This window comes from Hypomesus transpacificus, chromosome 18 (genome assembly GCF_021917145.1).
Source record: "Hypomesus transpacificus isolate Combined female chromosome 18, fHypTra1, whole genome shotgun sequence".
NCBI classification, from domain to species: Eukaryota; Metazoa; Chordata; class Actinopteri; order Osmeriformes; family Osmeridae; genus Hypomesus; species Hypomesus transpacificus.
Window position 1 is genome coordinate 9269691 of NC_061077.1, and position 23980 is coordinate 9293670.

General features: G+C 42.0%; 2 protein-coding genes across 10 annotated transcripts in view; both read right to left on the reverse strand.

Annotated features, from left to right (window-relative positions):
* prkcz (protein kinase C, zeta) overlaps positions 1 to 19550 on the reverse strand; it is a 52606-nt gene extending 33056 nt beyond the window's left edge. The window contains exons 1-5 of one of the 8 annotated variants that reach the window (XM_047039803.1): positions 19389 to 19550; positions 19069 to 19148; positions 14413 to 14534; positions 13998 to 14087; positions 13718 to 13768 (exon numbers count right to left, since the gene is read on the reverse strand). In XM_047039803.1, coding sequence (XP_046895759.1) covers positions 13718 to 13768; positions 13998 to 14087; positions 14413 to 14534; positions 19069 to 19148; positions 19389 to 19493 — 448 coding nt within the window. In that variant the 5' untranslated portion in view covers positions 19494 to 19550. Of the gene's footprint in view, positions 1 to 9881; positions 10140 to 10418; positions 11018 to 12649; positions 12786 to 13717; positions 13769 to 13997; positions 14088 to 14412; positions 14535 to 19068; positions 19149 to 19348 lie in introns of those variants that run through there. The other 7 variants (XM_047039804.1, XM_047039813.1, XM_047039810.1 and 4 more) reach the window with 7 other exon arrangements.
* A 226-nt stretch (positions 19551 to 19776) lies between these two features.
* LOC124480574 (tumor necrosis factor receptor superfamily member 14-like) lies at positions 19777 to 22865 on the reverse strand. 2 transcript variants are annotated; one of them, XR_006957555.1, is made up of 6 exons: positions 22269 to 22865; positions 22001 to 22096; positions 21632 to 21757; positions 21153 to 21306; positions 20345 to 20429; positions 19794 to 20163 (listed from the first exon to the last, which is right to left on the reverse strand). XR_006957555.1 is itself a non-coding variant. In XM_047040032.1 (4 exons), the coding sequence occupies exons 1-4, from the start codon at positions 21680 to 21682 to the stop codon at positions 20073 to 20075; spliced, it is 381 nt and encodes a 126-aa protein (XP_046895988.1). In that variant the 5' UTR covers positions 21683 to 21688; the 3' UTR covers positions 19777 to 20072. The 2 variants fall into 2 exon arrangements, 1 of the variants encoding a protein (XP_046895988.1); XM_047040032.1 differs by lacking the exons at positions 22001 to 22096; positions 22269 to 22865 and having other exon boundaries at positions 19777 to 20163; positions 21632 to 21688.
* Positions 22866 to 23980: the final 1115 nt, after the last annotated feature.

The following is a 23980-nucleotide window of genomic DNA, read 5'->3' on the forward strand; positions in this document are numbered from 1 at the left end:
ATTTGTGGTATTAACAAGCAAACTCATATTGAGAGTGCCAATGATGCACAATGACCAACACACTGTTAGTCAACTAGGTCAACAGTGTATTGTACACATTACTAACACTCTAGCTGTTGCTGTTACATAATACTTTAGGATCAATCAAAACATGCCATTGACCATCACATTTTTCTGTACCAAGTAGATAACTTGGATGCAGCGTAAGCTACTCGTATGACAAATGTAGATGACCTAGGTGAAATCAGACCCCTGCTCCCAGGGAGGATTGTGGGATACCATGGCATGCCCATGGTAAAGAAACAGGATGTAGAGTTTGACTGACCAATAGTGCGCCACCATATATGAAAAAGGAATAACTTAGACACTAATGCTGCATCTGCTGCCATCGTCTGAGCCCAGGACTTATGAGGCTTCTCTCTGACCCAGAAACTCATCCTCCTACCCACATCCCAGCTGTGACGTTAAGACAACCAGAGGCCAACATCTCAGGGCGAAAAACTCCATCCTCCAGTCTTCCAGACCAAATAAAAGGAGGGATCTTAGAGGAGGTGGGAGAAATAATTTTTTTAAAGAGTCTGCCAAACAGTGAGTTATTCACAGCTCCATCCATTTATGGCTCTCTAAAATTGCATCCACTGCAGACAACTATTCCCACTAAAGATCCAGCTGAAATGTCATCTTCCTGCCCCTGTAACTGTCTATGCACACAAATCAATTTTAGTACAGCTCACTTTATAATGCTTTTCTCTGAGTAATTTTCCACCATGCCCAATGACCACATAACAGAGGTAAATACAGGAGAAATAAAACATGCCCAAGGGCAAATATCCTTATACACAAATACCCTGTAATCATTCACACGACAATGTTTTTGTTGTGACACTTAATTTATTACAAAGTGGGTCTAAAACCTAGCACTTTGAATGATGAGCACATGGTAACTATGTTCCTGACTGATAGTGTTGTAGTCAAGACCATCTAAACCGAGACCAAGTTATGACCAGGACCAGAGTGTATCGAGACCGAGACAAGACCAAGACTTTGAGGGGTCGAGACCGAGTCAAGACCAAGACCAAAGCAGGGTGATACAGAGTCAAGACCAGACCACTCAAAACACACAAGCTATAGTCTTCTTGTTCTCCTCTCCCCTCTCCTCCTTCTATCCTCTCCTCTCCTTTCAATTCACGTGTGAAATGTTTTGAAAGATTGAAACAATATTTTGTTCAAAACAACTTTTTTTTTGGAAAGGAAAAAAAAAAGATTTGAAAGGTTGAAACTATATTTTTGAGAAAAAATAAATAAATACAAGTTTGCATCATTTATGAGATTGAGGAGACTTTACTATAGTTAATGTGCTCTGCTCTAGGCACTATAAGACTAATGCCTTCCGGATATAGTGAAAATGTTCTCACACGCTTACATTCTCAAAGCTTTTTACTCATCCTTATAAGACTTGAGAGTTTCATATATGAGTGTGTGAATGTGTTTCACATGTGTCTGTGCTAGCATTTCATATGTATGTGTATGTAAATGTTCAGTAATATGAATGTGGGTAAACCTTTCCCAAGCCCCTGATAGGCTTTCCCAGGTCTACTGTCTCTAAACTTGAAGCCAGTGTATCGGACAACTGAACAGGCGAGTGGCACGAACTGTGATTATCATCACTGTGTCATAATGAGTTGTCGAGCGGTGTGCTCCAGTAGGCTGGAGGTCAGAGCAAAGCAAAAGCAGGGTCAGTGATACAGGCTCAGACAGGCCAATCCTCCATGGTCTGTCACTTCTGACACCATCATCACAACAGCAGACCTCAGAGCTCAGGAATTATGCAACTGGTGTGTTTGTCTCCTAGCTTGCTATGAAGGAGGGAACAGGGGAATGTCAGAGAGACATCAGAGTGAGAGTGAGAGTGAGAGTGAGAGAGAGAGAGAGAGAGAGAGAGAGAGATAGAGAGAGAGAGATAGAGAGAGAAACACACATGGATGAGCAGATGTTGGTATACCTGAACAATAAACCAAATTTTTCCCAATAAAATTGCGGGCACATTTATATGAAAGACAAGAAGGAGAGCAGAGCAGCAGAAAGCGTCTCAGGCCCAGGGAGCAGGTGTCAGGGCTCAGTGCATCCTAATAAAACACAGATCTCCAGAGGCTCTGGGCCTGGCAACCCGCATACAGCAGCACACTGCTACAAGTGATTTACAACCAGGGTTTAGGCCCAGCTCTAATTCATGTCTCTGTTCCATACGCCACCCCCCCCCCCCCACCCCCCCCCCACCCCCACACACACAGTAACAAACTGACTCAGGAGAGGATCATTTTCATCTGTACGGTGGATGAATCATTTGTCCCCTAACAGAACTGGTAAGCTAAGCAGTCAATCGAGTGGCATATTATGGTAGATGTGCAGAGAGAGAGTGTGTGTTTGTGTATTCAGGCTATAGGTAGCCTAAAACCTTGGGCCTAGTATGCTTTCAATGCTTTGCATTTGATTCCACACATTTAACACATTACATTCATTCCACTGTTCTTGTTGAATGATAGGATCAATGTAGCAGACAATGTTGTAAAATCTTGTCCAGCTACTGCAGAACCATCCTGACCTGCCAACACTCATGTGGGTGTGTGCTGCACTGCAACAATTCATTAGTTATTCACTTGTTGCATAACCCTGTACAAGAATAGGCTTGTGGAGTGGAAGTTGTACTGTATGGTGATAAAGGATAAAGGGAAGTATCTCAGCCTTACCATGGTACCTGGCCTGTGTTCCTTTATTAGATATTCAGTGTAGCAAATAAGGGTCAAAGTGCTGGATAAATTCAGCGTAGATTTGAACTCTTAACTTCGATTCTTGTGCAGTATTTTAGCTGTACAACCAACATGCAATAAACTGTCTCTCAAATATTTCTATAACACGGACGAGTACGGTTAACAGTAAGGTTTACAATATATAGTGAGTTAAAAGACATACAAACACACCTGCACACACAAACAGAGCTGACAGACATGGCAAGCCCCTAATACAATGGGTCATTCTGGTCAATGTGTGACGACACTGTGTGCCCCACAGAGTGTGTTCACAAGGGAACAATGGAGCTGGACTGTGCCATAGGCAGAATTATGCTATTGGAGATGAGCTAAAGAGAGCTGACTACTAAAACTGAATTTGTTTGGGGTTTTTTTAAACCTTTTTTTAGACAATACCAACCGAGCTACGTTAACAAATACATGTCAACTACCAACTCCAACTGTCCAACTTATAAACAATCTCTTTGGAACACGGTTATTCTAGCTAATACAGAGCTCTGTGGGCTAAAGCTAAGCCATGCTCTGCCGCACTCTGATCAATGCTGGAGAGCAGGCTTCAAGCTGCCCCTTTATCAACGGGGTGAGTATGGGGGTGTGCTGCAGTGCAGCGCAAGTGGCCAAGCCTATATGGCACATTGCATGGCCCCATACATAGAAGGTTATTTTAGCTACAAACTAACATAGCTGGCCAACTGTGGGGGTGCACATGGGGCCAGGGCACACTTCTGTGTTAGGCTATTTTGATGGGACAGGTATAGTTAGTTTACCCATCAATATTGTTTCCTCCTGATCATGCCTACTCTGGGGTATGAACTTATGTCCTCTGACCGAAAAATGTGATGGCCTCCTTTGTAGTCACTGCTTCATCCAGCTACGCCACCAAAAAGCCGGCTCTTCGATGACGCAGGTGGGCGGTATCGATACTGAGGAGTGAATTAACCAATTCACACTAACACCTTAAGCTAAGCTAGCACTTTCAAGTGTTAGCTCAGCACCTGCAAGTGAGAAAAGAATTCCTGATACAGGTGAGGTTGCTAGCACGTTAACACCCTGTGCCTTTGTAAGTATAGATCTGTTGCTTAAATTAACTGTGACAGACAGTCAAGGTAAAATATGAGGAGCACACATGCTATTGAGAAATACTAGCTGTCAGTCCCTGATGACTAGCATTAAAGCTGTCAGTCCCTGATGAAATTGTTACAGACCCTAGTTGGAAATTGGAAAAATCTTCCCGTTCAGAAAAATGACCTCACAAGCTAAAAAATGCAACACGTGCAAAATATGGTCTGTATATGGATGAGCCCAAATTGAATTTTTCTTGCCCACGTAAACCATTTTCTTGGTCGCTTCTTTACCCACTTCTCTCTAATCCAAATTCTCTTTCCACTGTGCCCATGTCCACAGTGGAAGTAAGGCATCATTCATGGATTGGCTTCAATGTTTTGACAGCCGTGCTCTGTGGTGCGTGAAGGGCCTGCAAACTCACACACATGCAGTCGTTGGCTATGTAGCTGAGGCTTAAGAGTTGACCAATGACTACGTCCTCAGTTCCCAACCCTCCCTTCTTCTAAGACTATCATTTAAGTCCCCGAGGTTAAGGTCTGTCTAAGGAGAGAGAGGGAGAGAGACATAATCTATGACCACAGAAGGATCCACCTCACCCCACCATAATACCTAGGATAAACTGTGTTCCCTTCATTCCCAGGGCATTAGTGAATGCAAGCCTTCGACAAGACAAAAAAAAGCACATTGTTTTCTGTTCAAAACTACATTAAAAAAACACCCATCACATCTTTGGCACAATGACGATATAACCATTACAATAATAAGATCAATGTATTCCTATGGGACACACAAAAGCGGGGCTATTATTTCTGAAATGAAAGAAGATGTCAAACAGTGAGTCATAAATCTCGGTCCATGATCCTGACAGGTTAAAAACACAGACTCAAGCATAGGGTTAATCCCCCCCCCCCCCCACTCCCATCCCTCTCTTCCCCACTCCTCCCACTGTGACCTGCTCTAACCCTATTTAGTCACATACCACCAGCTCTGACAGCCTGAAGCATATCAGGAGCCAGATGCACAGTGTCACACATTAACCTGCGCTACCACACCACAAGGTTATGCGCTAAAGAGCGCTGACATAGTGCCTGAAGCTAAGCATGGCTAAACATGGTTAGCACCTGGATGAAGGTGTACATATGCACCTGCCAAGTTATGCTATGAACAGTGGTATCGTGGCCGCATTCAAACATCAGAGGAACAATGTGCAAGTGTTTTCCTCTGTAAAATAGAGATTCCTCTGGATGTTAGTCAATGGTATGTCAAACCAAAACGGTTTTATAGAAAGTAATAGTAGTAAGTGCTATTCATTACAGAGGGGAAATGGCTGAAATCTGTGAGATATTCAGAAAAGAAAGCTGTGAAAACCTGACTCCCTCATTAAAGCCCTTCTGGAGCATTTCTTTATAGAATGTACTGGACAGTAACTCGGATACCTCCTGCTAACCTTCATAAAGGTTGAGATGCAAAAGTGAAGTAAAGAGAGGGAAACATGATATACGTATTACTTAACCTTGAGCATGGAGGGTGGTCTAGTAGCCTCAGTGTGCATGTGTGTTCAGAGACCCAATCAGTTGTGTATTGATTGATTCTTGTGCTTCGTGGTGCTCCAATGCTTTAAGAGGGCAGGCCAAAAGGCCCTCGTTGATTTCAAGGGGCACTTTGCCAAGGTAACGGTGTCTAGACAAAAGTCTCACCCAGGGGTGTCCTCGCAAATCAAGTATGCATTCTGCCCAACGCTATTTATAAAACCCCCTTATACTTTCTGTTGTTCTGTATTACTCTAGGCAAAATGACTGTCTTGGATCACAGTCATTTAAAATCTGATTATCTGGTCATGATGAAGATTTGAAGATCAACACCAAGCCTCCTATCCTGGATTAAACGCATAAACGGATATAGTTTACACTCAGGTTTTTGCTAAAGAAACCCTGATCTTTCACAGGAACACATAAGGTGACTAATTAGCTCTCTAAGGCTAACCAACAGTGTGTCAACACTCCTGTGAGAAGCGAGAGCTTGAGGGTTGCTGTGTTAGCATCAAAGCTAAATATACTCCCGTATCCTTCTATCCTCTGGATGAGATGACAAAGCATATCTGTGACTAAGGCAGGGTGGGGAAACGAGTCGTGCGAGGAAAAGGCGCTGATCAAAATGTAATCACTGAGGAGCATGGCATAGAGCAAATGGAGTGTGTTGAAGTGTGAGAGCCGTGACAGGCTGAGTGAACAGACATACAACCAAATGATTTGGCATGCTCTGGGGGACCAGCACAACAAGGTCAAAGTTTACAGGCAGACCGAAGAATGTCCACAGAGTGTGACACTGTGTTTTGCCTGACATGTTTAGTTACATATTGTCAGCACGATTTCGTTATAAATGTAGTTAACTTTGTAGTACATTTGTATCCTTTGGCCCCTTGCGGTAAAACAACAAGACACAGGTATTTGAGCAGTTCTCCCTACTCATGACTTAGCATTACTTATTTTATAATGTGAAGCAGGTGAGCAATGATTAAGGTAGATAACCCTTTATGCTGAAAGATGACCTTGTTATCCCGCTGTTTGTGTCTGTCCAGTTACCTGATCTTAATGGAATGTAGAAAGCATGGAAAGTGTAGCAAGCATAGAAATAGAAATGGCTCACCACAGTACACAGGTGGCTACTGTAAGTAATTGGATAAAGGGAGGGTTTACCCACCCTGACCCTCTGTCCCTGCACCCCCCCCCCTCAAACACACACACACACACCTTCAACAGGCTTACACACCAGCCCTCTCAAACAGACACCCTGCTGGTGAAGTGTGTGTCAGTATGTCTGTGTGCCCATCCTTGGAGGAAGGATGTGGGGGCTAAAACATGTAGCAGTGAGGGGAGAGTTTGGGGATGACCTCCACAGAGAAATGGAAACAATTAGAGGTGAATAAGAACCGGTGAGCTGGCTGAGAGTGTGATGAGAAATGATGGGGATGATAATGTTATTATAGCCAGGTAATTGATCAGCTGGCACTGTCACGCTGGTTATCTGTATGTTACTGTCGCAAGTATTTAACAACCTCTTGCAGTACACAAACACACACAATAATATACCACAGACAGACTGATGGTGAGTATTATTCTGTACGTTACATATGGTGTACATGAGGTACTGAACATACATATTCACAGTATATTAACAATACAGGCCCCTATATTAATATATCTAAGGAGATTTTTATGATCCGTGATAAATTATGTTTAGATGGAGCCCACCAGATGTAAGGTTCTATTAATATGCAAACAGACTTTAAGGGTGGCATGGTTCTAAAATGAATAATTTAGTGCAACTAAACCAAATCTCCAGCTGCTCACATTTTGGCTTTATGGTTCCCCATGTGTTGAAGACCCACCACCAGGAAAGCATGATTCTATGTTGGTCGTTAGATTGTCAGAGGGTCTAGGCTCTAGGGCATAAACTGAGATCTGTGTGTATGTGTCAAAAGCAGCCTGCATTTTCCACCCGTCTATTTTGAGATGGTCGCCTGCACACCCCGTCCTGCTTGGGGCAGTCTCTGCTCTTGATCCAGTTCTCAAGTCGCCTCATTATGTTGCCATCACAAAACCCAAACTGCTGGGGCCACTGTGCCTGTGCCACTCTACAGAGACTGTCCATGGAGACAGGCAGAGAGAGGGGTGTAAGGGGGTGGAGATAAACAGAGAGACAGAGAGAAAGACCACACATTGGGAAACAAAAGGCAACAGGACTCACTACACACAGGAACAGGGCCTCAACTTGAAAGAGATAAAGAGTGAGCAGAGGAGGAGAGAGAAGAGATTGCGTGGGAAAGAAAGGTGAAGAGCGCAGGGCCACTGTGGGAGGACAGAGCTCATTACTACACTGACTCACACAAACAACATTTTCTGATTCTTTTTCAAATATGAATTACAACCAAAACAACAAAGATGTATACAAAATACAGTAATGTAACATCCAGCCTTCAAACACTAGAATGTCCAAATAGATTGGAGATTCTGTCAGCCAGGGAGTCCTAGCCAACTGTAAATAAAAAAGAGGGCAAAACAAGGCCCTGTGGATACTAGGCTAATAATACTGTCCCAGACTACTGAGAGACTGGAGGATATTTGAATGTTGAACTGCATGTTCTTCTTACATCCTGGGAAATTAGGAGAAGCCATTTTGATAAACAATCAAGATTGCTCACTGGAGTACAGGCCAGAATAGGTTACATGCAGCTACTGAATACAGATATTTAGGCCCAATATGGGAAACACTGAGTTTAAATGAAAGCAGCGACATAAGTGTATAGTTAGAAACTGAAATATGATTTCCAATTTAGGTTTCATTCTAGCATTCAAGAGCATTACAACAAATGGAACTGTATACATACCAAAATACAGACAAATCTCCCACACAGCACATAACAAAACGATTCATCAGCTCAAAGCTATTAACAGAACAACGTTAGACCTTTTAACAACAGCTTAATAGTGCATTAATATCATATTCCATATAATGACAATAACTGATGCTAACCTGTTATGCAAAAACCTTGATAAATCACTCAGCATTGCATTAGGATCATTTCAATCAGACCAGCGGTGGTTTGGCTGAGGATTAAAGTGGTTATTTCACATTACAATCCTGCAGTTATCTGCTTACATAATCACAAGCTTGTGGGTGAGTATCCATGGTTGCCGTGCGCCACCAACAAATGATGCTGGTTCCGACTAGAATGACGCCACCCAGTTATAAATCACAACGTGGTTATTGACATTATCTCTGGCATCAACTATTATGGTTGTTGAAGTGGATGTATTATGTTTATTATGTACTGTAGCCATTAGAGTGTGTGTGTGTGTGTGTGTGTATTACCAGCTGGCCAGCTGAGAGCACCATCTCTGTGAGAAGCCTCTCATAAACCATGCATGGCCAGTCAGGCTAGGACTAGATCAGAGCCCAGGAAGTACTCCTCACAGACAGACATCCACAAACAGACACATAAATACAAATATAGCTCCCCAATCAATACAGTGGATGACTCAGGTTGCATGGAACATGGATCCCGGGAGCGGAAAAAAAAGGGACAACCAGCCTGCCCCAATACATCTCCATATTCGTTTCCCAGAATTGCCGCAAGGGAGCCAAGGGCAAGGGAGCAGAGTCTAAAAGTGCATCATCATCATCAAATGTAAAATACTAACTTGATGTACCAAATGGAACTTCCCCACTTCATCTACAACATATTCCTGTTGTATCCACCACTTGACCCTATCAGGACATCTAGCATACTACCTACCTTCTCACTTATAGCTCACATTAGAGTGCCACTGAGCACGGTACTGAGCACAAAAGAAGGAAAGAAACAGAGAAAAAGAGCGGGTTGGTCAGAGATGGACACGGACACATACAGTCTACCAGAAACGCCATTGTAACCCAGATGTGCATGCTCTCAAAGTATCTTTTCACCACAATGCACCTTTGTTCCCAGTGCCATGGACAGAATCCCAAGGTAGGGAGGGACAAGCAGGGAGGGAGGACAAGCTGGGTGGGAAATAGCAACATCAGCTAAATGACACATCAACCACTCTCCCAGAGTAAAAACAAACATTTCTAAAAGCTTCTCCCCTTCTGTAGCCTGAAGCTAGCTAGCTAGCCAGTATTTGGTGTTGTTTATAATGAGCATGGCTACTTATTAGCTCTGCCTGTGCTAATTATGTTACCCTAAGGGGGTGAATTATAGACGTGACTATTTTAGAGAAACCCTAACTGAGAACACAAACAATACGCAGTGTAATGACATAAATATAACCCCGTCAACTGAGAAGTCACAACAGCCAAGCTTCCTTTTTCCATTTCAGAAAACCATTATCATTTACATGCACTGTGAGAGTCCTTAACTGATGCCAAGAATGAGCCAGGCTGACTCATGGAAGCATATCAACATACATTCAACAGATCTGCATAGAACAGTTTTGTTTTTTTTCTCAGACGGTAACTTGGTTCACATACCATCATCCTTTTTAGGATGCATTTTGTCCTCCTTTGAAGAGACGAGAGGGAGAGAAAGCTCTATGTGTTAAGTCGCGTTTCCTTTGTGCCTTGGGCGATGCTGGTGGAGCTGGAGGAGAGGTGGGGAGGGAGATGCCAGCCTTTCTCTGTTCTATCGCCTCTCCTCTGTAGCACTGACAATCACAGACAGGTAGGTAGCAGGCGCGTGCACGCACACACACATCCACACACACACACACCACTGCAGACACACAAACACTGCTGCACATCCACACACACATTGCTCTGCCTATATACCCCCACACACACACACACCCTGCCGCACTCCATAGCAAGTCTAAAGAATTTTAGAGAACAAGGGTACAGCCAACAACAGACTGGGCCAGGACTTTACTATTCAGGAGGCAGCTAGCCGGGAACAGCCACCAGTGGACACGCTAGCTGGTAACACACATCTTATACACAATCACTGCCTGCAACACAAGGAGATGAACACACACTCACTCACACAGACACACAAAAAACACACACACATACCATAGAAGCCGACAGAAGATGCACACACACGCATGCATGCTACATCCTGGAGAATGACCTGGCTGTCCAAATCTATTGTCCACGGTTGAGAGATGGAAAGATGGATGGAGCGATGGATGGATGAAAGGATGGAGGAAGGATGCTCACCGGTCGCCTTCCTCCTTTCTCTCCTGCCTCCTTCAGCACATTATCCAGGCTAGTGTGTACGCCGAGCCAGCAAGGAAACAGGGCTACATCCCCTCTCCTCTCTCTATCTTGCTCTCCCGATGCCTCTCCTCTTCTTCTGTGAATTATTTAATTATTTCCTCCCTCTCCTGCTCTCTGCCTCTCCACCCCTCCCTCACTCCTTCTCTCCCGCCCTAGCACGGTTGCTACAGCTGTCAGTGTTGCCCTCCTTTTTTTGACAATTTAATTCTCTCTGGCTCCTGCTCTGTATCCTCTACTGAAGTCTATTCCATAATGCCATCTGCCTTTATTAGAACTGCTGATGTGAGGTAAGGACAAAAAGAGGGAGTGCCTGCCTTGTACATGAAGAGCAGATATCTTACGGTACAATGCTCTTCCTTTCTCTCCCTCCCTCCCTCTCTCTCTCTATGATGTAGCCAGGCTCACAGGGTTAGCAGTAGCCACGTCCCTTGAGAGACAGCGGTGGCACACAGCTGAGGCAGCTGGGAAAACGTGGAGTGGATGAGCGTGGGGGAGGAGGAGGAGGAGACGTGGGGGACGGCTGGAGAGCCCAGCACAGGCAGCCTCCATCGCCTGAGCGCATCCAGGCTTTCACCATCCCCCCCTTCCCCCCACCCTTCACTTATCCCACACAGAGGGGGGTCTGTTCACACTTACAGCCTGAGCAGTGTGTCCACACACACATGCACACACATGCAGACGCACACAAATATACACACACACACATTGAGCTTGACAAGCATGAATCAGTAAGCCAGCGTGCAACATTTTGGGTAGGGAATCCTTGTAACAGTGTATTTTAGAGAGGGCCCTTCTGTGTCACTGGATGATATACTTCAGCAGGGGATTAAAACATAAGGGTCAATAAATTATTATTAATTGTCAAGGTTCAAGGTTAATTTTCACTTTTCAATCCTAGACATTGAGGAACCACCCATCAATTTGACCAAAGACAAGATATTCTAAGTTCCTAGTGTTCAGTACAGTTCCATGCTGTCTTTTCCCATCGCCAGTATCACTAGACAATGCCCAAAATACAAAACCGGTAATGGATTTTGGGCCCCAGAAGGTAAAAGGTTGATAAATGAATGATGGTGCTACAGTGTGTCAAGCTGGGGACGGGAGGGTGCAGGGATATCTAGAGCAGTTTCCTAACCTACCAACAGCAAGAATGATGTTGTCTTGCAAAATTCATCGCTAGGCGTGATCCTCAAATGCATATCCCTACACATTTCTGAAGTACACCTTTGCGTAGACAATTGACCATTTGATAGAATTCTGATTCCAGAATAGAGACACCAAAGTCAAATAAAAAAACTCTGCCAAACGTGCTTCTAATTTGAGATCAGAATCCAATAACAGTTGAAAGAAAACAGTTCTACTAAATTCCTTAGGGATCCTATAATAAGGGGCTCTAGTATTTCCGAAAGCAATTCCCGAATGTGGAATAGATATACAATGACCCCACCCTGCCAAGAGACATAATTACACTGCCTAAGAAAAACCAGTCTGTGACCTCACTTCCACACAAGCAAACGTTAAAGCAATGTGACCAAGATCCTGGTCCTTCTTCAGACTATCCCCTAAGCAGTCTAGACTGATGCTGCACTGATGATGAATGAATTCCCTGTGAATGCTGTCCTCAAAAAAATGGTCAGACATATCAAAGATAAAAACTTGCTGCTAAAAATAGATTAATTGCAGTCAGTCAGTCAAGCAGGAAGATAGACACACGCCCCTCTCATCCTCCTCTTTCCAAATCCACCCCTAGTTCCGTCTCTTTCACCTCCCTCCTCCTATACTTCCTTCCTCCTACACAACAATGAATGCCACAAGAACCAGCATCTATGGGCCAACAGGCACAGCGACCTCACAGCAGCTATCAACAACTGGCTAGTGAGCCTAAAAATAGCATTTTCTCTGTATTGCGAGGAATACTTAGCCAACAGCAAATCGAGGATAGAGCAGATTAAAGAACTCATGTTACAATGCATATCCACAGAATGGGGATATAGCACCCAACAGCACACATTACAGCCACATACCTACAGATTGGCGGTCAGTGTCCCGTAGCTGTGTTCTCTTCATAGAGAAAGGGAAAGGTCTGCCTCAGGACAGAGCACAGACATCCCTCACGCACACACACGCCAACACACACATACACTCCCTCACACACGCACACACAGGACTGCGGCCCACTAGCTGGCAAAACTTGCTGTCGCAGCAAATAGACGGGGAGGGAGTGCGCCAAGCAACACAAGACTACATGATAGAGAGACACAGAGAAGGAAGGGGAGAGAGAGAGGGAGAGAGAGAGAGAGAGAGAGAGAGAGAGAGAGAGAGAGAGAGAGAGAGAGAGAGAGAGAGAGAGAGAGAGAGAGAGAGAGAGAGAGAGAGAGAGAGAGAGAGAGAGAGAGAGAGAGAGAATTGCAAGAGGCCGACGTAAAACAAAACAGAACTACACCACAGGCCATTAGGCTACTTAAAAGGCATTTAGTTGTATCTATAACAACATTCTGTAACCCTTCCCGGGCTTTCTTCAAGCAGCACCATAGACATCAACAGCTCTCAGTGGAGGCTCCCATGCAGAAGCATCCAGATCAGAGCTCAGGACAAGTTTATGGTGCTGGATCTCTTTGTCAACACAAAGAGAAAATGAGAAAATGGCAGACTCGGTGGGAACAGAGGGAAATACGGAAACATTAGTTGAGGTATTAGGGATGAAAGAGGAGGGAGAGGATAAGAAAAGAAAGTGCAGGCTTTAGGAGTTTCTTAAAGGCTGGCTGCCTGCTGGTTTGTCACCACCAAGGGAGACAGATGAGAATAAATCCCTGCCACCTTAGGAGAGAAACTTAACGTGTGTTGAAAGGGGCTACATCTGTCTCCTTGTACCATTTAAACTCTATTTCTCTAGTCCGTCAGTGTACTGAACTGAACCAAATGCACCATAGATCTTCTACAAATAGTCCTGAAGTATCATGGAACTACTCATTTGTGTTTGTTTGTTCATTTAGCAGACAAACGATACCCATCATAGAACTACTAACAACTAGCTACCAGGCGATGAGAACATTGATGAAAAGCGACTGTATATGCGAGTATGCAGTACTTACTGTCTTCTCCAGGACAAGGCATACCAGGCTTCTCAGGGATACTGGGTAAAACTAGATATAGATGAAGTAAAAACATATCTGTTAATGCCTACACACACACAATCTAACCATACAGACTTTCATCTGGACATAATATCCATGAACAACACCATTTTTGACCAATAATTATTTCAAATGAGGTGAAGGTAGAAGAGATCAATATCAGAAGAAGGTCACATAAGAAGCCCCTCCAAAAAGATGTTTAAAGAGGTAAGTAGAAGTGGAATGTGTCGGTCCTTACCGTGCAGCAGGAGTCCTGACTTCCTGTTGCGGCTATAGATACGGAAAGCTTCCTCCAGCTCCATCTGAGAGGAGATGGTGCACGGATCCCCTGAAGAGCACACACAAACACACATCCATGTACACACACACACGCATGTACACACACACACACACATGTATGTACACACATACACATGCATGCATGTACACACATACACGCACACATACCCACACAGCAGACAAGCATACCATCAACCTTAACATCCATGTACTGTACAAGTTTGCAGTATACTGTAGTAGTATACTGTGGTTTGGTGGTAAGTTAATGAAGCCTTCCAGGTCGGCTAGCCCAGTGACTGGCTGGGCAAGGGAGTGGGTACTAAGGGTCCTAAGATCACTGGTTCTGTGATCACTTGCTAGGTCTGCACACCCACCTTCCTCATCGATCCACTTGAGTGTTATTGGCTGCTGCTGCGCCACGCAGCACATGCTCCTCACCTCCTCACACAGCCCCACGTAGGTTACCGTGGTTGCCAGGTCTGTGATTAGCATGTCCCTGCACACACAACACAGAACAGAATAACACATTCAGACCATGCTTCAAGGATAACCTGGATTGAATTATCTAAAAGGGAGAAACAATTGAATTATCCTTTGAAAAGGGGATTGTTGATCGAAATAATGTCACTTGAACAACTATCACACAGTAGACACTTGTTTTGACTTGGTGCCCTCCTATTGTAGTTGGATCAAAAGCAGCCAGTCAGGCTGAAGGTATGTCTTCAGCAGTGGGTAAGGATATGAGTGTGTAGTCCTAGTATTGTTGGATGAAGTGACGTCACGCAATAGGCCTACACATACTGTACGTGAGGCGTTCAAAACAATGATATGGGACATGTAGGTTACAGCATAGATGAACAGGGACTACTGCCACCAGAAGGAAAGAGAATCATCCATGATGATGAGAGAGCACGTGTGTGTGTCTGTATGTTGTGTGTGTTGCGTGTCCATCTGGCATTATGCTGCCCTGGTGAGACCAGAGAACCAGCATAGACCTCATACTTCTGATGCACCGCACGTGAACATGAGTGAAAGTGTCATACAAACATAAACATCAAAATACGGGACAGTGTACAAACACAAACACAATATCCCTCATGGTTATAGGTAAATCGTGATTCCCACGTTTTACAGCAGGACATTGCTACACAAGTCAAGGTATCCTCTCCATGACAAGAATGACCTGCAGCTCTTCAGGTTCTGTGATGTAGCCATGGTAACCAACTAGTACGTATGGGCCTCGTCTTCAGCTACAACATGAATGAAATGGTCTTCTTCAGACATCACAGACACAGTCTGGGTGTTTCCTCTGACATGCAGGACACACAGCAGCAGCCTGGTGGAGACATGCACGATGGCTTAGCACATTTAGAATTCTCCTGTTAGCCACTAATAATGTGGTGACTGAACAAAAACAGGCAGCACCGACTGGCTGCATTATTATGCTCCATGGCAAACAACTGTTTGATATGGTAATTCTTGAATATTTGGAAGCACATTTTGGCTTCACATAGAATACAGGAAAGGTTGGCTACTGAGATAGTTAATTGCGAATTGATTGCAAACCCAACTTGGGTAGATGCGGTAAGCCTATTACTTCTAACGCAGCAATTCACTCCACTTTCTGAGCTACTAAGGCCACCATTGAGACAGTCACTCGTAATTGTTTTAGTTTTTTGTGCGTCGAATCCATGCCAAGTCTTAGCTGTTGACTGCCTCTAGTTGGTACAGCAGCCAACTGTGGTCCTGACACTGGCTCTTTGTTGGCACAAAATGGCTGCAAGGATCAGTCAGGGCAGTAATATGTTAGTTGACATCTTTAAAGCAATGTAGCCAATTCTAAATCCAACCCTAAACTGAACAGAGCATAATACCATACAGTACAGTTAATATACTGTATTTTTGTTTCAGAGAACCTCCCTCCATGAACCATGAGTGTGTTCACTTTAAACATCAAGACTCCCTGGCTGAATCTGCTACTGTTGGCACAACACTGAACAAGGAACACTAAAGACAAACAACCCTAAAAATGGATGCATTTTTAGGACAGGTAGTGGAAGTGTTGCAGATTGGCCTGTGGAAGGGTATTTCTGGGCTTGTTTTTGGGACTGTCACTCCTCTGGGGAGGAGCAGGGACAGCTTGGCCCACAGCAGGCAGGCCTCCAGTTCTCCTCACTGGGCCACATCCTCTGCCAACATGGCACACTGCACCACCGACGCTCCCTTACACTGTACCAGCAACCAGCTCACACAAACGTAGACACACACAGCTCAGTCACACACACCCACATACACACACTTTGACACACACAATTTACAAAGTATACACGGAATGAGTTTGAGTGACAGTAGAGATACTGTCATTAATGCTATACAGTTGAGGTCATTAAGAGAAAGCAGGATCCTATCTGACCCCATTAGTGTGAGAGATGCTTCCCTGTACTAGGCAGTCTTCTAGAGAGGCCCCACCCCTGGGTAAAGGTCATGAGGGACATGAGAGACATACAGGACACTGAATGAACTGAAAGTAGACACCTTTAAAAATGACTTCTATAACAATGGAAAGGCTGTGTTTTTTTCTACATGTTTGCTTCTCTGTTAAAAAGACAGCTCTGTACTCTGTGACTAGACCATTACTTCCTTGACATACACTTAAGACTCTTCTAACACGTTTAATCTGATGTGGGTTATTTAAGAGTATTGAATACATTTGTAAAACGTAGTTCTTAACATGGGACTGGCAGAGGAGAGGCATTAAGTACAGGTGTGAAGCAGTTCTCTGACAATAGTTTACTACAGTAAGAACCTGGCCCTAGGTAACCCTTGCACTGTTTGCTGAGCACAGTCCAGTGCATCCTACACTGGGCAGAATCCCCCATTTACCAGCCATAGCATAGGATTTGTGGATTCCAAGATGGTTGTCCCTACTTTTCTTTCCATTACTGTTTTTATGAATATCCCCCTGGTTGGTCAAATTGTTTCCACAATGTATCACAAGTCTCCATTAAACATCTATTCAAAACCATATGACTTCAAACCTTGCATTCTAATGCACTGAAGCAAGCTAGATAGAAAGCTATCCAGCTGCTCTTACTTTTGTATAATTTATGTGTTGTCACCCACTTTAACACCATTTGCGGAGTTTGTAGAGTTTGTTTAAAGGTATAATTATAATAGTAAAACAATTAATGGAGATTGCTCTATGGCTGCATCAAAGTCAATATTTCAACCCAAACAGTGTTGAAACTGTGTTTACTCATAATCAATATGAAGTCTACACATACATGAAAATAAAATGTTAGGCCAATGTGTAGTTCTCTAAAATATAGGAATATAGGCTAAATGTAATGTCTCAACTCAATGTTGATTTGCAGTAAATAGCCCTTAAAGGAAGCTAATATGGCCGCTCATAACTGGTTGCTAGGCAACTGAAAGGATTAGACCGTCTGCAAGCACATGCTTACACCACCAGGGTATTGCCATATTACTCTTCTGCCCCTTTAAATATATTTAGACTCAAGTAATAACCAATTCTTCCTGAAAGTTCAGTAAGAGCGCTGCCCCAGTTCAGAGATTTCACTTCAACTTCACAGCATCTGGTAGGCTACCTTGAGAGTCTCCACAAACTTAAAATTAATGCATGTATTTAAGACAAGTACCCTACTTTTGAAGAATTGTGTGACTTTTACTTTAATCGTTTTTAACATCAGAATGTCAAATACCAGGTGCATACCAACCTGCACCAGAAGTAGGCTACTTCCCCCAAAACCTTTATATGTTATCACAGACACTATGATTTGACTATTGGACAATACTGTACACATTTTATCACTGAATACAATTACAGCTGCAGAACAATTAAACATGTCCAGGATGACTGATGAATTTTTTATAAAATAACATTAACAGACACAATAAACATATCTAAACTACACAATGTTAACACTATGTGGCACTGCAATTAAATTTACAGACAGTCTATCTACTAATTTACAGACAGTCTATCTACTAATAGACCTATAGATTAATCAAGTGGAGGAAACCCCAGGTATACTGACTCAAATGTCAAATGCCTTTAATTTTCAAGTTAAATTCGGCAATCACAATATAATTTCATGGTGATTTTAAGATCGTCTTAAAACTTAGGCTTAAGCTTTAACTTATACATTTTAGGGTAGTCTTATATTATAATGCTCTTACATCTGGTAAGAAAACCGACTAGTTAAATTATGGAAACTGAAATAAGACATTATTATTTGAACTTAATTAACAATATTAGGCTTAAAGGGAGGACAGGCATTGAGCAATTCAAACTAAAACTCTAAATGGCACTGGTAATGAGGACATTTGACTCAACATGCCACCTGTCCATGTTATAGGAAAATAATAACTACTGGGCGTCCTTGCTGGCCCAGTTTTGGACCCCACTGTGACCCCGCTTATTTTTATCCAGGGGACATAAAGCTGTATGTATGAATAAATTGTACCAATAGGCCTACGAGTACATATACAGATAATTTTGTTTACAAGGACATGCTACGGAAAAAAATGTCTTAGGCCTATAGTAATCTCTATGTCGTTTGAAAGTTCCAGAGTCCATGAAAGTGTATCCTTTAAACATTTGGTAGAATCTGCTTTCCCAATGCCACGCTTTACCTGTCTCCCCTACTGCTAAAAACGATACACACATTTTAATCTCCCCGGGTAGGCTATGTAGCACCAAACATGGCATACTAGAAAGAAAGAAATGAATGCATCAGTAAATATAGGAAATATATTTCCTGTGCTCAGAGTTGTATTAAGTGACATGGCTTTGAATTATGTTCTTAATTACAGTAGGCTAGGCAACTGTTTAAAATGTGATTAAGTTCCACCAAACTCGCATTCATCAGATTCGTTCCACTGGTTTAGGCTAACCATTGAATAAGTATGCAATTTTATATTGGAAACCTATGCTTACAGCGCAAAGAAGAAAAAAAAAAAGAAAAACCGGTTAGTTGCATGACACGAGTCAAAACTACGTTACTCACCCACAGTAATGTGTTTTAATTTTTACATAATCCAAACCCAAGTCCATCATGGATCCGTACAGTGAGGGCATTGTAGCCTCCTAGCCCAAGAGTAAAACAATCGGTCAACAACTAAACCCAGTTGGGTAGTTTACTGTAGTCTAACGCCTCAAACAAGATTAAAGTTTCCATGTTTGTATGCTACTAAATATAACCATTTAATTTAACGTGGTCGTTTTATCTACAGCCTTACTATTATTTGGTTGCCTGAAATGTTTTCAAACATTTCAAAGACACTCACTGTCATTTTCAAACAAGACAGCAAGCGTATTTTTGATTACCGGTAGTTTCACTATGGTAACCCTGCCTGCCTTACAAGAGGGTCGGAAAAGACACAAAGTATTGTAAGCTAAACTATAAGGCTCGAATCCACCTGTTGTAAGCATGGATGCTGTCAATATTAGCCTACCCAATGAAAAATGGTGGCCTTAAACCAGAATCACAGAGCCAATTTACGTGAAAGGATATCTACTATTATATGTGAACATAGGAAGGCAAACTTCATGGCACATCAATTATAACAATAAATTAAATGCAAACATCAATACAACGTGACTTCGAGCCGCTAAATAAAATGCATTTCGCTCATGTATAAAATGATTAATTGTTGTAATAAAATTACAGGAACTAAATAGGCTACTGTAAAAAAATACATTTTCGGATATGAACAGTTTACAGATTTATTATAGACCACTTTACATAGAATCACCAAACAATTTAGTAGGCTAAAGATGGCGCGTGCGCCATCTTCTGGGATTGAATGAATATGACATTTACAGAAGTGCAACATTCTAAAGACAATTGTAAAAAGTTTTAAACTTGGCAAAAACATTAGTGTATGAGAGTCTCTGTGTTCTGAAAATAGATGGGTTTATTTTGCTTATAGCATTGTACAGTACTAACCTTTTCTTAAGTAAATGCAGAGCTTACAAGTGTTGTTATTAATAATTAAATACATGTAACAATTACAACAGAATGCTTTCTTGTTGCTTTTGCAGGACAGCATCTGTGTCAGAACCTCCCTCTTCAGTTGTCACTCTTCTTTTTGATGCACAACTGCAGGATGGGAGAAAAATCGTATTTTTAAGCCTTTTGTGGGATTGCCTGATTAGGTTGTAAACAAAAAGTTTTCACAAAAAGCTTTCATTCATAAATGAGTTTTTTTACATCATGATCTCTCCATATCTAAATATATAAGTGCGTGCAGAACAGGCAGTTTTTCAAATCTGCTACCTACTCAGTCCAAGCGGTGCAGTTCACCCCATTTTCAGAATAAAAGCCATGTTGACAATCTTCACATATTTTGTCAGTGCTCTTTGTTCCTGTAAGGCAAGTACTGTAATCAATGAAAACTATGCCTGCTAAGAGGCATTGTCATAATAACGCCCATCAATAACTGCATCATGAAATTAAGTAAGTAGTCCTATTCTGACAAATGTACTAGTTAATCTGACAGCACAATCAATTGTGGCCTACTACCAGCAGTCAGATCCATCTGTAAAGATTATAGTGTAGTATTGAAATGTCTTATTTGCTCAACTCAAAAACACGCCAGTTAGCTATAATGTTATCATTTAAACTGTGACCTATTGTTGACTGATTATAGTAACATTGAGAGGACTGCATTACTAGAGGGTTCCTCAGCGTGTCAGGTCCTCTTACTATAAGGGGTTTCAATAGTTAATAGTTAGTAGGGTAAAGAAGCATTGTTGAGCACACCTTACAAAACAACTGTGTATTAGTTAAGGACTGGGACGAATGAGATGTTATGTGGTGCTGGAAGGCTTTTGGTGATTTTTGAAAGGTGGATTATCAGGAGACAGTCATGTCTCTCCCCTCCCTCTTTTAACTGTCGGGCTGTCTCACACCCCCCACAGCGCGAAGGTTAAAAGAAAATGCTTTTATTTGTTTTTGTATTGGGTAAAGTTGTCGCAGCACAACAATGGGTCGTTGTGAGAACCAACTGAGCATGACTGTCAAGCAAAAAAAACTAAATATTCATAATGAATCCAACAAAGCTCAACACACAACAGTAGGCTACTTACCTTGTGCTTTAGCTCTCTGCCCTTTGGCGCAGTGTGTATGTTTCACTGCAAAGCTACACTCTGGGCTTATATTGTGTATGCAGTAATATCCATCTAGAACATCGCACACAGTATTGCTTTTAACCGTCCACTCTGTGTGTAAATAGCCCTTGCCCTGGAAAAAAGCAGTCATCTTAAGAATGGGATATTTGATAAGCAAGGAGTGACATAATGAAATAACGTTTTTAAAAGATTGGTAGATTAATTGTAGGCTATGTTCAAAGTGAGAACATCTTAAATGTCTTGGCTGATCACAAAATGAAATTTAAAATTAACCAAATGTTATCATTTTGTCATACTTTACCAGGGGCGTAGGTTTGTTTCGAAATGTGGGTGGAACATTTTTCCGGTTGTCAAGCTTCGTTTTGGTAGGGCAGGTCTACCTTTTGACCTTGAGCCTATAGGTAGATGAACCAGGTTGCGATGATCATGACGCTTACCTGATTCACAGTGGCTGCAGGGAAAGCAGCTGGTGAGACCATTTGCCTCATTCATGTATGTTCCTGTTTCACACGGTATACAAGATGTGCTGGACTCGAGTTTGGAGTCTCTGCTTACAACTGAGCCTGATCAAAAGTATACAAGGATGTAAAACCGGGATTCCCTAATGGCATAAGTAGGCCTAATAGATATAGTACTAGGCCTACCTATTTGAAATGGTTAACGTTGAGGCAAACGGTTAGTGTTCTTAAATACAAAACTAAGATGTTTGTGAACGTCAACCCAACCCCAGTGCTTTGGTTAATTTTTGGACTGCAAGCTAGAACGTAGACTAGCCAAAATATTCAAATCCAAAAATATAGTGTTACCTTTGTTGCACATTGGACAGCATTGCTAATTTATGCTTAAAGTTTTGTATTCAGCAGGTCCACAGTCTATTCCAAGTGAGTGAGAAAATCCAACTTCTGCAAGAGTAATATAGTTACACGAAAACTTCAATGTAGCTAAAGTCAGGTCTTGGTCTACTTTTGGGTTAATCTAACCTAGTATAAATTGTCGTTTTTGGGGGCAGTTTGCAATTGTGTGCAGCGTTTACTGGGTGATGAAAGAGGATATGACCTGAAAAAAATGACTTACCAAACAACACATGCCGTGAACATTAACATCGCTACCTTTCGTTTTAACTCAAAATGGCTATCCACTGTTGACACCATACGGGTTGACTCGTGCTGAAACCGGAAGCTACATTCAGTCAACATCTGTCCATTTACAATAGCTGCTTTCCCAAAAGATTCTGCAAGTCTTGAAATATCTAAAAGTGGTATTTACATAGGCCCTATAATAAATGTTAAAATTGAAAGAACACAAGAATAACAAATATACTCGCGCATGAGCATATTAACCAAAGCGATGTATAAAGCAAGCAAAGATTTATAGCCTACTATAATTAATAGAAGAAAAATTCTTAGTTGGTCAAGTGAGATAAACACATGTATATTGCTAACTCTGTAAGCCTATTAGAGGTAACCGAAGCAGTCATAAGAAGATTGATGATGCGGCCTTATTACACCTATAAAACTATGGAACCCATTCACCATAAATATTAGGGAAGCAAACACGCTATTTCAAAAGACAACTTGAAACTTTTTAACCTAAGCACCTAAATATTTTTACCAAAGCATTTAACAAATGTTTATCTCAGAAGGGTTTTATTACTTTTATTTGTGATATTGTTTTTATTGATTTTATGTAAAGCACTTTGAGCTGGAATTCTTGTATAAAATGTGCTATATAAATAAAGTATTGACATTATCATATAATAATAGGTCTAGGAAGAATAAACGGCACTACTTTAAGAGTGCTAATTTTGAGTTCAACCACACTTGTCTCGGTCTCGGTCATTAATTGGTTTCAGTTTAGGTGCTCTTGACTAACACTGGAATTAAGGTTAAGAAATAATATTGACAATTACATTTACAACTGTAGCTTATTGTGTTATAATGGGTTACTCATTGAGAACAGAAGTTAATAATTAAATGTAAGATTGTTAAGGATTAGCCCACAAAAGTTGATCTCCCAAACATAAATGGACTGTCCAAAACAGGGTTGGATGCAGCCTGTCTTGACTGGAGATGCAGTGAACATTTCTGGAGGGTAGCCTATCATGATTACGGAAAGGGATCGTACTATTTTTTATATTTATATCATTTTTCAATGTTAAGCAAGTTAGGGATTTATACGTAGGCCTATTATCAATCTGCAGATTGGAGAGTGTTTAGCATAGCCCTAGACATAAAAGACGCAGCAGAAATCAGAGGGGGCATATCCTAACTTGGCACCCCCGTTAGGGGTAAAATACAAAATCACTTGCGTGTAAGAAACATGTACATAAAAGCCCACATGAACTATACGAGATCAACAAGAGCAGTGACACCTGCGCACACACTGACACTCACACATTGAATGTCCACACTAAACATTCTCTGCATCATCCCATCTTGTTTTCCTTCCTCCAAGGGCAAATTCAGACAATACAACACATTACAGACAACACAATAGATATGTTAGTGTAATTGCAGTAATTTTCTGTACTCTGTTGTCTGTAATGACGTGCTGTGTTGTCAGATTAATGAAGATGGTTTCTTCATTTGCTTGTGTTTTGTCTATTTGCTTGTGTCTTCTTCAGTTGAAATGCACTGAGTTCTGTGGGCCACCGTTCTGTCCACCTCTGTCCAGCAGAGGGAGTGATTTGCTTTAAAAGTGTGTTGTTGATTCTGTCTTCATATTGAAATGTACTTTCATGTATTCTTGTGATGATTCCAAAAGTATCTGAAGCCTACAACAACGGC